The following is a 13,783-nucleotide window of genomic DNA, read 5'->3' on the forward strand; positions in this document are numbered from 1 at the left end:
TGATCTTTGTCTTGATCATGCAAATGCTGGTTTAGAAGAAAGCAGGAAACTAAAATTTATTGAATTACTGACTTCTTGTTAAGAGCTGGCCAATTCTTCTACTCTGTTGCTGCTTCCTTATGAGAATCTTCCTCATAACAGTACTTAACGAAGCTAGTTTCTTCAGCATTGTTGTGAAAGATGTGCCTACAACACACTAGCCCATATTTCCTTATCAATCCACGAGAATCAGATTTTCACAAACATAGATCATCCAAAATCATCAGATTAAACAAGTCATATGTATCTTCAACAATACATGTGTCTTTCCCATAAGACTCGAGAGCCATAGAGGAGACCTAATATATATCGTTGTTCGTCATTGGATTGGGATCAGAATCTATCAAAATAACACCCATACCTAAATGTGACATTCCCATATATAGTTTAAGGATATATATATATTTCCAAATTTGTAGTTGAGGTAACAACAATATGACGATGGCTATGTGGAACCTTTCATAGGCAAATAAGGAAAATTAATCCAAATTGGAAGAATAGATGGTTCCCAACTAAATGTAAAATTGGGAACCCATTTGAAAAGTCGATCAATAAAAGATCTGACCTTGAAGGCTTCTCTCAACCAAAGATTGTGAAGATCTTCCTCCGCAAAATGAATCAAGATGTTCTTGGCGTCCAACATTGCGACCCAAATCTTATTCTTTATCATAAAGGATTTGCAAATAAAATCATGTGGTTCTAGCAGTGAGGGTCGGTCATGCATGCACTTGCGGATGAGAGCTAGGGGTGTCAATTGGACTGGATTTGGTCCAATCCGATCCAGTACTCCAATGTCAGTCTATTATAAATGAACCAGGTCCAATTCAGTCCAATGAATGTTTTGGACCAATTTGGACCGGTCCAATTCAATGTTCAGACTATCTAATCTGTTCAAATTCATTTTGATTTAGATTGGATTTAATCCAAATTCAGTTCATTGACACATATATTTGTATCTTATATCAATGGCCCAGATATTGACTTAATCCAACCCAATCCAATATAAATTTATTACAGATGTATCAGGTCCAGTCCAATCTAATAAATATTTTGGATTGGATTGCCAATATGCCTTGTTGGTCCATCCAATCCATCCAAATTAATTTTGAACTGTACGGGGTCAATCCATAACCGGTTCATTGATACCCTTAATGAGAGCCCATTTAAACAAATCATACGACTGTCACGATACCTGTTTTGGGAAAACAATAGTAGGTTGTTCTCTTTGATTAAGTGTAGTGTTAACAATGGGAATATGAGGAGATTTCCTTTTTTTTTTTTTTTCAGAGAGGGGAGAGCTTCAAAGGAGGATGGATCCCCATTGGGATTCACCATGGAGATTGTGGAGGGGGCGGCTCTAGGGTTTCACACCCATGTTTCACAAGGATTCCTCGTCCATTCCCATAAATAAAGAGTTTGAATGCAAATGTTGGTCACATCTTTTGGTTACTTGAAGTCTTGGATATGTTTTGAAGGTAAAACTCAAAACAAATTAAAAATTAAGCGGATTATTGAAAATAAATTTGAAAATGGGTTACTCGTTTCTTGAAAAAGTGAATACTAAAATCAAATTAAACTATCTTGTGAGTAGAATCAACCATGGTTTTTAAAAACAAACTGGTGATCAAACCGGTCAGGGGTCCGATTACTGGTTTGAACTGTCCAATCGTTCGATTCAAATGGTCGGCCCATTCTGACAAAAATAAAAAATTTGGAAAACAGTCAAAACCGTTCGAACGGTTAACCAGCCGGTTCAGTGGTTTGCTGACCAAAATCAATGATTTTGGAGGAAAAAGCGGTTTTGGAGGAAAATGGAATCGGTCAGGTGACTGGTTCCCAATTTTTTCGGTCCGACCGTCCGGTTCGGTTTTGAAAACAGTGGAATCAACCACCCCCACTTTTTTATGATATAGTGGGAATTTGTATCTTTTTGTGATATGTACACATGCGCGAAGTTATCATATTTTTCTTTTTTAAAAAAAAATGTGGATAGACTTATGCTTAAGAGGGCTATTTAATGAAAAAATAGGATGTTAATTGTGTGAGGGAGAAGCTATCATGCATGGATAGGGTTAGGGGTGAGTAAAAAAAACAGAAAAACCAAACCGACCAAAATCGAACAAAAAAATCAGTTAATCGAACCAGTTGGTTCAATTTTGGTTCGGTGTTTTTAGAAAGACAAAGGTACCAATTCGGTTTTGGTTAACCAATATAAAAAACCGGTGGTTAACTGAACTGATTGGTATACATATATTTCTATACTATATATATATATATATATATATATATATATATATATATGTATACTATATATATTATATATATTTTATGCTTTTTATATATTATAAATTAAAAAATATGTATTATATATAAATATATATATTTATTATTTAAAATATAACATTTATTATATATTTTTTATAATATATATTGTAAAAACTAAAAAATTGAAAAAACGATGAACTGAACCGATGATTAACCGAACAAGTTAACCGATTGGATTAGGTTCGGTTCCAGTTACTAATTTTCCAAAAACCACAAATATCAGTTTAGTTCCACAAAATGCCCCATGGTTCGGTTAACCAAACCGTGAGCGCCCCTAGCTAGGGCATTATTTTAAGGGTAAATTGCTGAAACCTCCTTGAAGTTTCCAACTATTATTGAAATCTCCCATAAAATTTAGTAATTGCAACTACCTCCCGTATACTTCTTTACATAATTTCAAGTAAACCCCTTCGTTGGGTCACAATTTAAAAGCTAATTGAATTTGTTAGATATCACCAACTACATTTTCTAAACAACACAACTGCCCTTACATGGCCTCTAAAAACAAATGCTCTTACAAGAGAAATGGGTGTGCTGATGTTAGCAACTGAGTTTTTTAATTGCCAAATTTTCCCTTAGATGAGAAAGATGGGATTTTTAATGGAGGGGGTATCAATTTTGAAAAAGAGATTGAAAGGATTTCGGGTGGCGATTGATCGGAAGGGCAAATTAAGGTTTTGAAAATTGAGCTAAAACTAGAACCGCTTTAGCCACTGATTTTTAGGTTAATGGTTCAATTATCCAGTTTGAATGAACAGCATGTTCTAACTTAAAAATAAAATATTAAAAAATGACCAAAAATTATTGTTCAGATCGATGATCTGAGGATTCAACCATCCGAATTAAGGGGTCACTGACCAAGTCAATAATTTTTTGCCAAGAACCGAACTAAGGGTGAAAGGGAACCGGCTACCTAGACGGTTCCTGAGCTAAAGAATCCAACAATCCAGGCCAATTACGGTTTGAAAATACGGGGGCAAATTTGAAAAATAAATGTATCGGTTATAAGCAAATTGGACATTTTCGTGTCTTTCAACTGTATCAGAAATTTCAAGACATAATTACAATTACGAAACTTTAGAAGAGGTTTAGCAATTTACACTTTCTTTTAAAAGTAACGGAAAAGAAAAAAGGAAAACGATTTCCCAGAATGAAATCAAATCAAGCGCGTTGCATGTTTGATGTTTGAAAGAGAGAGAGAGAGAGAGGCAGTTGGTGAATGGCGCGAAAGGCAACAAGATTTCGTTATTTGGGGAGGATAAAAATGTCGAAAACGTCGCTCGGCCTTCCGTCCGGGCCTCTATCGGAAATCCTAATTCAATTCCTCTCAATCCCCAATTCGCCTCTTTCCTCCGCTCATCGTTTCCTCCTCTCCTCCCCCTCCTCTCCCCTCCAAACAGAAGCACCTACGACAAAGGGAAGGAAGAAGGAGAGTGAGAGACAGAAGAAAGAACGGGTTTACCTGCGCTTCCAATTCCTGTTGCAATCGACCCATTTAATCTAGGTATGTTTATACTAAAAAAAACGACGGCATTCCATTTCTATTACTTCAATCCATTTCATATTTTCATCAGCTTTTATTTTTCTTTAGAATTCCTTTTGCTAAATCTTAATATTATGTTAAATAAGCTTTAGCGTTGGTTTCAGCGTATGGGTTTTGCTTCTTTTCATTGTTTTTTCCTTTTTTTTTTTTTAATTTGCACAGATTTAATACTGGTCCAGAGTTGGGAATTACAAGGGTTCATCGTAAGATCATTTATTATTTTGTTTATGTTTCGATTGAAAGTGCTGATGTTTCCTTGTCGTGTTTAGCTAGAATAGAGCATGCTAGATCTGTTGAACCCTCGTGAGAATTTCTGTGGCTAAGGTTGGGAAGGAGAAGTGCTACACATATATGAATTATAAAGGAGGAAATGAAAAGGCAGATTGAAAGGTTCCCTACTTGAGAATATCAATATATAGAAAAAGATGGAGGGAAATTCTGAAACTTAATTATGATGCACTATCATTTCAAAGGAACTTTGAAAATTTGTCATTTTGTTTTAATTCACCTAAATTTTCGTTTCTAAATAACTTGTTACATGTTGGAATTCCAAGAAATTATGAATTACTGGAAGTATTAGCATCTCAATTTATCAAACACTTGGTGTAAAACGGAGACTGAGATGTTTGTAGATCGAAAAATGCAAACTAGTTGAAATGGAAAAATGTTGTGGACAGAAGAGAAATACAGAGAGAGAGAGAGAGAGAGAGAGAGAGAGAGAGAATTTTTGACAAGCCACTTTTCACACGAGATACTAATTTTTATTAATTAGGTGGGAATTTGAAACCAAATCAGTTTAATTTGAATTTTCCCTGGCCTATGAATTCAGAAATCAGAAGTTCATTATCTACGATGTATTTTATTTTCTTTCTTTTTTTGGTTTAAATACCAAGATGTTTTCATCTATATTTATCAACTTTCTTGCTTTCAATCCATCTTGGGTGGTGCACTTATGATTTCAAATATAAAAGAAGAAACTCTTTAAATGGAATGAATCATTTCAGCTTTTGATGTTTGATAAGAATCTTTTGTATATATCAATTATGAAATGATCGCCATTGAACTTTTCTCCTCGACTCTGGGCCAATTAATAGCCATTTATTGCTGCGATAGTTAAGGTGTTCAATGTGTGTGGTTGGGTTCCCTATCGCCATTTAATAGCCATTGAACTTTGTACTGAACCTTTATTTATTCTTTGTGCTTATATTATCTTAATATCTTTTAACTTATAAAAAAGGTGTTGAATGCTACGTATATCATGTAATTGTGAAACTATGAAAGTAATTATGCATTATTTAAGTGAATAAGTACATATCTACTCGTTATTATCTGGTTAATGATATCTTCCCAGAACTTTTGTATTGTTTAGGCTGCTGTGGAAAGAGTACAAATACAAAAGTGAACAGTACAATAAGTTGTCCGGTTTAGTGGAATGCAAAATCGGCTTGGTTTTACATGTATGAAATGTTTGGATCTTGTTTGGCATAGTCAATGCAAATACTAAATACATATTTGTCAGCATTTGGCTCGGCCGGTACAAAACATTTGATCACCATTCTCAATTCACTTGACCGTCGCTAACATACACCAAACACTTGAACGTTACTCACCCTCAATTCACATTTCAATATGTAAATTACAATTCAACCACCTTAATATTTAAATATGAGTATTTAATTTCCCTCAATTCATAGATGCTTCAACCTGTAAATTACTACTTTAATGACTTGGGTTTAAGAAAGAATGCTGACAACATGCTTTTACTGCAAACAGAGGGGCGAATGATCTCAGACCCATATTGTTAGAGGACCTGAATGCCATTGACAACTTGGATCCTTCTGAATGTCACCGAATCATTGCCTGTGCTGTGAAACCTTGGAGTGCCTTTTAAACCATTGGATCAATCAAAGAAATCTTACCATGGTTGTAAAAGTGAAAATTAATTGAAAAGCAATAAAACGACCACAAAATAGAAAAATAAACTAGTTGGGAGGAAGAAAATGAGAACTTAGATTTCTTTTAGAATTCATGCACTTCATGAGAGCTAGGGTAACAATTCTAAGCAATTACCCTGTCCTAGAGGATGGCTAGGGTGTTGACCCCACCCAAGATTTTGCCAAGTTTCGGTTTAGGTTTCTTTGTTTGTGCTTCTCCTTTAGAGTGATCTGGGTTTCTATGTTAGCCTGTTTTTGCACTAAAAACATTAATTGGGGTTTGTTGCAAATAGTTTTACAGGCAGTGCAAGTTTTGTCTATTTCTATGCTATGAATTGTTTTTTAAACCATACAGTAGCAGTGTTGTGAACTGTTAATGTATATTTGGGAGATAGGACCACCTAAGAAGAGCCTCTAACGAGGTACTGCCAACATAGCCACATAGTTTGTCAATGAGAGGGATAACAACTGACCACCTAGACTACACTGTGAGTGAATATGGTGCTCAGTGGGTGACAAAGTACTTGTGGGTGTTTTTGAGACAGGTGTAGTTGTAAGTGATCTTTCAATTTCTGGTTTGAAAGCAGGGTTTTGGTAATTGACTGCAGTATCTCAGGCTTTGGAGAACAACTTACAAATCCAATCTACACACATACATAGACACAAAACCTCCTTTCTGTTCTTTGTCATCTGCTCTCCATTAATCCCTTTCCATTGGCAATGCTATAGAGTATTGATGCAAGAGAAAATAAGTCATAAATGGAATTTCTGAATTTTCATGTATTTTGTAGTTTTAGAAAGGAAGTATATTTTTATTATTTTGCATGGTTTCTATGGGGTCCGACATTGTTTCTAATTTGTCTAGTCATAGTTTAGTTGTGTTTGAAATTTCATAGTCATTGATTCAATAGTTTAGGAATTAGAGTTCTTTTTGAGACAATATGATATGGCAGTTCTGCAATTCTTTGCTTTTCTTTGTTCTAGAAGGATCTAGTTACATGGACTAGGTATGTTTCTAGGAGTAGAAGAAAAAATAAAACAAATTGTAACATGACAATTAAAAATGCATAACATGATGATGCATCAGAAATGATCAGATGGATGACAGTATGTTCAACTACCACGAAATAGAGAATTAGTTATCTTCTCAGGGATTTTGGATGAACAAAATAGAAGAATTTTTGAAGATTTTTCTATGCCACTATTTTACCAAATTCTCTAACAATATTAACTCTCTTATTAAAGTTTGGGCATCCACACATAAAGAGTTCAAGACATGATGCAAGCAAACTTCTACAAGAATTAGGAGGAAATTATCACAAACTGATGAAATATCTCTGTATTTTGTATGGTATTCTACATTACAGTTGGAGGTCACCTTATTCTCCAATGTAAACCTTTCATAGATTTGTATTTAATGAAACCTATCATCTCATTATTGACCAAAAATGGAAAAAAAGGAGTATCATCATGAATGCAAACATTTATTTCCTGGGCCCTCCCTCCCTGTCTATCATGCTAGAAAGCCTAATATTTGATAGGAAATCTCTAGGAAATCATAGTTGATCAAGGATTAAAGTTCCTTTTTTTATCATTAACTAAGTAGTGATTCTATTAATTCTAGTAAAGAATAGCATTTAGTTTAAATGTGCCAAGCACCCCTACAAGACTAATTAGCCTCCACTACCCTATTCTTCCTTTTCTTGCCTAGCTAGAATAGAGCATCAACCAATCAATTTCGTCAGTACAACTTTGCGCTATGATTGGATCCAAAAATTCGCTGTTGGGAGTCTGGCTTTTTTTTTGATAAATGTCTGGCCTGCTTTTCAAAACATTTGATAACTAGGATTTTTTTTTTGGTATTGGGGCATATTTCACCAAGATTTTCCTTTTTGCTGTATTTGGGCACAAAAATTTTTGTAATCTTTGGGCATCAATAAATATTAATTATTTGTTAGGATCATATATTCAAATGCATTTTTTTTTTTGTATAGGAAGTTCTCTACAACATCGAACGATTAACTAGAATAAATCAATGACTTTTATCCCCACATGTTCACTATTGTATCACCGTCTCCCTCCTTTTTTTATTGGGTTGGGATCAACACTCAAGTTTATGGGAAACTTTTCCACGGATCAGAATCAGATGAATTTCATGCTAATAAAGAATCATGATTCAACACTCATGCGATTCTACATACATGAGTCAAAGTTCAATCTTTATAGCTTGAATTCTGCTAAATATGATTTAGATAGATAAGATAGCTGATAATTGGTTGACAAACATGAAGAAGTATATTGTTAAATTGGTTTAGATAGATAGATGAGACAGTTAAAATCCTTGGTTGCAAAACTAACCATCTCGGATTCCATATAAAACAGCATTCCATGAAATTAGATCCCTGTTTTCCATGACCTTAAACACCGCAAAGCCATCTTGAATAGATCCATTTCCCACATACAATGTGGTTAAAGCATTTCCAATTGGGTTGTTTGATACATATTTTAATTCCCAAAAACAAGCATGGGTGTTGTCACCATATCATGTATACCAATATTAGTGATAACACTAATGAGACTAATGAGAGAGGTATTATGGATAAAGTTATTTTGTTCATATGACTACTTGCTGATCATGTCAAAGAGAAAAACACAACTACTAATATTTTTAACGCAACAATAGAAATAAAATTCAATATAAATACAAATCAAAATAAACAATCGATCAAACCTGTTGTTGCTATTGCTGGAGCTTCTAGTGTTGGAACTCAAACGGAACAATGAAAAGGCAAAATAGAAGAAAACTGAGAAGGAATAAGAATAATAAATAAGAATGAGAGGAAATGGCTCCAAATCACATGGGAAAAGGGAAATACACAGATATAGAAACTTTAAGGTTGAGAAAAGAGAAAAATCTTCTTAGGTTTACGACTAACGAAGGTTTTGCTTGAGATACTTCAACTACTCCAATGGATTTTCAAAACAAGGTTGAACCTCTCTTCCGACAAGGTAGGTGACTTGAAAACAAAGAAAAAATAAAATAAAATGAGAAACCAAAAAGAAAATCAAATGCCACATTGAGCGAGAACAAAGTTGCCTCTCTTAGAGGTCAAAGGCAATAGTTTGATCACAAGCTTTTTCAGAAGATCGGAATGGTGGAGTTCCAATTTGGAGTTATTCAACCACAAGCTTTTTCAGAAGATCGCATAGTGGAATTTCGGTTCGGAGTTGTCCTTCCCTCTCTCTCTCTCTCTCTAGATCTTCAGAAATGCAGACGGCATGCTATATGCTTCGACCGAGAATGATAGCAAAGTTTGCTTTGCTTTTATGAAAGCAAAAATTGCAATTATTTTCGATACAAACCTGGCCTATGTGCATTTTTACATCGAAAAAGCGAAGGATATTTGAACCTTTACCAAACAGATGCAAAGCTGTACCAGCGCACAATTTTGCAATGGTTCAGCGTTTGCACTCCTTCCAAACGCAGCCTTAAGTGAAAATAATTATGTATTGTCTATATTTGTTTCGTGAAGCCAGCCCCATGCCCCCACATTGATATTTTGTGCCTATTTTTCCATCTGCTAACCTCATATGGTTGGGCCAAGGCTTAGTTTAGTTAAGCTGTTGCTCTGTCCATTCTTCCTTTGTTATTTAAATATGAGTTTATTCCATTTTCTTCCTTTCTTTTTGCTGATATGATCTTAAACCCAAGAAGTAATTTTAGCACACATGAACTTGCAGGTGCACATTTCTATCCTTACAATGCAATGGAATTCGAAATCTTACATATTCTATATCTTCCACACTTGCAGAATATTATCCTTAGGGATGACATGTTATAGGAAGCCTGAAACCTGTGTCTGATTCCATAACATTAATCATGGAATCTGGGCACGGCAGTGGCAGTGCCAAAGATCCAGGAGCCACTTCTGATGAAGGTAATTTTCTTCTCTCAGGGAAAAAACCACGACCATCGTCATTGTCATCATCATCATCAGATTCACTTGACGATTTGTTCCAAGTGGATAAAAGTTTACTTAAAGTCGAATCAATTGATATGGCCGATTTTAAAGATGATGAAAATTCCTCTCACTCATCAAGTGATTTTGAGGACGGAACACCACAACTGACATCCTCACCGGAATTATCTGATGCCAATGCTGAATTTAACTTCGACTGTGATTCTACAAAGCAGTCCCCTCAAATCCAAATGATGGATCGACCTGAAGATCCTGATCCATATAGGATCCCGTCTTCTGTATTTGCAAGAAGCAAGTCCAAAACACCTATGGAATGGAGTGTGGCTTCCAACGAGTCATTATTCAGCATCCATGTTGGTAATAGCAGTTTCTCCAGAGACTTTTTGATGGGTAGATCTGATGAGCTGGGCAGATCTGGGGAGTTGAGTTTTCCAGGTAGTCCATCCCCAGTCAGTATGTCACCGAGTTATGGTAACAACAATACAGATTTGGGGGATAGCTTAGGTGTGGCTGAAGCAGCAGCTGAAACTATGAAGGAGGTCATAAGGGCAACAGCTGAAAAGGAAAGTGTACCTTCTGCTGAGGTCGTCCGTCAGTCGTCTCACCGTTCTGATGTGAGTGGAAGCAGCATCAAGTCTTTTGCTTTTCCCATGTAAGTTGTATTACCTCGTACCCCATAAACTAATAGAAATAGATCCAATCAAAGTGTCTATATGAAGATAATATTTATGTGCATACATGCATGCATGCTTCTGTGTGTCAGCACATACACACATATATATATATATATATATGCATAGATGATATGTGTACATGAATTTGGCATCTTTGGTATGTAGCACTTGCATCCATGTTGGTATGCCATCTTTTATTTGTCTGTGTCACTGTGTGTCAGTAGAGTTTATTTCTATTATAATGTTGTAACTTTGTGTGTGGATCTACATATATGCCTATAAATAAAGGTATGCTTCTTTCCCTACTCATATTGCCATGTACCTAGTTAACCTGCATGCGAGCATTCATGTGTTTCAGCAAATTGTTGACACATTTTTCTATTAGTTAGTTTTCATCATAAAACTGCACAGACAAGTCAGGATGTCCAACTTTCTATATTTGCATTGTGTGGTCTCCTCAGGCAAACAACTAATTAACTTGTCCATCTGCAGATTGACAGCGGAAGGTGGTAGAAATGGTTCAGTGAAGGTTGAATCGGATGAAACGCAGCAGCCACAACCACAGCCCACAACAGAAGCCCCAAAACCAGCACAGACCAGTTGGTTTTCCTGTTTCTCCTGTTGCCCATTCTGTTCCTGAGAGTGTGTGTGTGTGTTCCAGATTCTCCAGTAATGAACATCCTTAAAGATGTGTCTCCATCCGCAGATGCATGCCTGCCTAACGCCCTGTAGATTATAAGTATTCAAAAATGGGGACCTCTACATGAAATTCATGACTTGATTCCTAGCATCATAGGTCCTGTCAAATTGCAAATGCTGTCGCGTGCACTTGTTCTAATCTTATCTCATTGGTTAGTTTAGCATCCTCTTAATCTAGTTTTTTGTTCAGATACGGTTTCCTTCTCTTTTCTTTTTCTTTTGGTTTTATTTGGTTGTATGTGAGAACAGTTCGTGGACAGCACCAAGAGATGAAGAATAAGAAGTAAGATAAGGAAGGGAATGGCTTAGGAATCTCCATACAATTATCTATTCGATGCTGTAAAGAATGAAAGGAAACTTGTATCTGGTTCTGGTTTAGTTTTAACTGCACCTGAGTTGTACCTCCATGTACAATAGTAGTGGTATTTAGAAACTTGTTATTTTTATATCTTATCTCCATTACTGTTAGATTTAAATTCTTACATGCCTTCACCACAAACATTTGGTTTTTGACCATAAGGCCATCTGTCTTGGGAGGAGTGGACTCTAGACTGGACTCATATATATGGAACTGGACCAACAGATACAGATTCATAGCTGTTGTACTGGGAGATGATCAAAAAGTACGGTGATGCTTCCATATAAACCTCTTTTGCATCGCGTTTTAGAACCATTTAAGGGGTTGAATAACATAGTTCCGATTGATGTCTTTGTAATAAAAGTAATAGAAATACTGCATCGACTGATACAACCTTTGTCTTCTGTTTCAAGTTTGACAACAATGGATGAAAATGGATTGAGGCAGAGTGATCAAGTGATCACCAATCCAATCATTACTCTCTTTGTCTGAGGGGTTTGATGCATAGATTTGAAACCTCTTTCCCCATATTATTTACAATACCATATACTCATTTCTCATTTCTCTAAACAGGGAAAAAGCATTTTTACAAGGTGTCCCATTCTCATATGATCTCATCACTGTCTTTGACTGTAGGTGAATTCATAAATTAGGGTGAATTAATTACGTACACCTAGGGCTGTCAATGGTATTCGAAAATCCGAGACTCAACCCGCACTTAAGCCGATTATCTCGGATTCAGGTGATGTATATATATGTAATTGGATCGAATTCACACGTTACAATCTACATCTGATTAATAATCAGATCGGATTTGGATTTGACCCCATTTAATCCGATTAAATTCCGGTATTCGATTATGATATAGCATTTATTAATTTTAATATATAATTATATTTAAAATTATAAAAAGAAGGTTCTATATATTATATTATATGTGAGTTTATGTCTATAATAAATTTGGTGTGTTATATTTATATTAATTTATTATATATAAAGGTTAAAAAATAAATAAATTTTAAAATTTCTAATATTTTAGAAAATTTGTAGCGGAATTGGATTAAATCCGATGGATTCGAATTCGAATCCAAATCTTTAAATCCGATGGGGTTCAGATCACCGCTATCAGTTTCCCCATCCGATCTGATTACAGCCCTAAGTACACCTGACATGTTATTTGGCTTTACCATGAACTAGCCAGAAGGCACCTGCATTACATGTGGTGGTATTAAAAGTGAACTGAAAATACAGGAGGTCCGCTTTGTGTATGCCTTTTGTGTGCATTGAAGCCTCCTGCAGCAGTATTACAGGGGTTGAGTTCACAGTTGTTTGACAAAAACAGCTGCTACATCAACAAAAATGGCAGTTGTTTTTGTGTTTTAAAAGACAAAAGCAATTATGTTGCCTAACACCCCCTAATTAGAGCAAGCCGGGCGGGGGGGAGAGGAAAATCGATGGACTAAATGTTGGGATGGTTGCCTTGATGTGAAGCTAAAAAAAGTATTAGTGAAATCCATTAAAGGTGCATGCAGGCCCCGTAGGGCTCGAATATTGACATTATTTTTTTTCCCTTTTTTTCATTAATTACAACAATTGATGTTATAAAAACAAGTTTAAATTCCAAATCGACCATGTAAGATACATGTGTATGGATGACAAATGTTAAAATTAAAAATTCCAAAAAAATGTTAAATTTGCATTATTTTTTATTAAATACAATAACTTTGAATATTTTGTAATATTTATATTTATTAATAGTATTTCAAATTAGGGTGAGCAAAAAAACCAATCGAAAATTCGCTTAACTGATCTGGCTGATTTGGTATTTCTAAAAAAACCAAAGGTATCGATCCAGTTTTGGTTAATCAATATAGAAAACCGACGATTAATCGTAGCGACTGGTATACATATATTTTATGTATATTATAAATTAATAAATATGTGTTATATATTTATAATATATACTATATTATTTATTATTTAAAATATAATATTATATATATATTTAGTTTTTATTATATATTTATATATTTTTATAATATGTATTATAAATATAAAAACCAAAGAAATGGCAAACCAAATTGGTCAACTGATTAACCAATTGGCTTCAGTTCAATTTCAGTTTCAAAAACAGGCCTGCAATTCGTTTAATCGAACCATGAGCACCCCTATTTCAAATTCCTATTTTTTGTATAGTATTTCAAATTATTTAGCAACATAAATGATAAAAA

At 34.9% G+C, this 13,783-nt stretch overlaps 1 protein-coding gene across 4 annotated transcripts; it reads left to right on the top strand.

The window, feature by feature from the left end:
* The first annotated feature begins 3,398 nt into the window (after nucleotides 1-3,398).
* Nucleotides 3,399-11,640, top strand: LOC148854488 (uncharacterized). Of its 4 annotated transcripts, none has more exons than XM_088982140.1 (3): nucleotides 3,565-3,868; nucleotides 9,798-10,473; nucleotides 10,988-11,640. In XM_088982140.1, the coding sequence occupies exons 2-3, from the start codon at nucleotides 9,899-9,901 to the stop codon at nucleotides 11,133-11,135; spliced, it is 723 nt and encodes a 240-aa protein (XP_088838266.1). In that variant the 5' UTR covers nucleotides 3,565-3,868; nucleotides 9,798-9,898; the 3' UTR covers nucleotides 11,136-11,640. The 4 variants fall into 4 exon arrangements, 3 of the variants coding, with proteins under 3 accessions (XP_088838266.1, XP_088838265.1, XP_088838264.1); XM_088982139.1 differs by having other exon boundaries at nucleotides 3,580-3,868; nucleotides 9,583-10,473; XM_088982138.1 differs by having other exon boundaries at nucleotides 3,655-3,868; nucleotides 9,654-10,473.
* Nucleotides 11,641-13,783: the final 2,143 nt, after the last annotated feature.

The sequence above is a fragment of the Nelumbo lutea genome, chromosome 4 (assembly GCF_056320005.1).
Source record: "Nelumbo lutea isolate HS-2025 chromosome 4, American lotus-T2T, whole genome shotgun sequence".
Taxonomy (NCBI): domain Eukaryota; kingdom Viridiplantae; phylum Streptophyta; class Magnoliopsida; order Proteales; family Nelumbonaceae; genus Nelumbo; species Nelumbo lutea.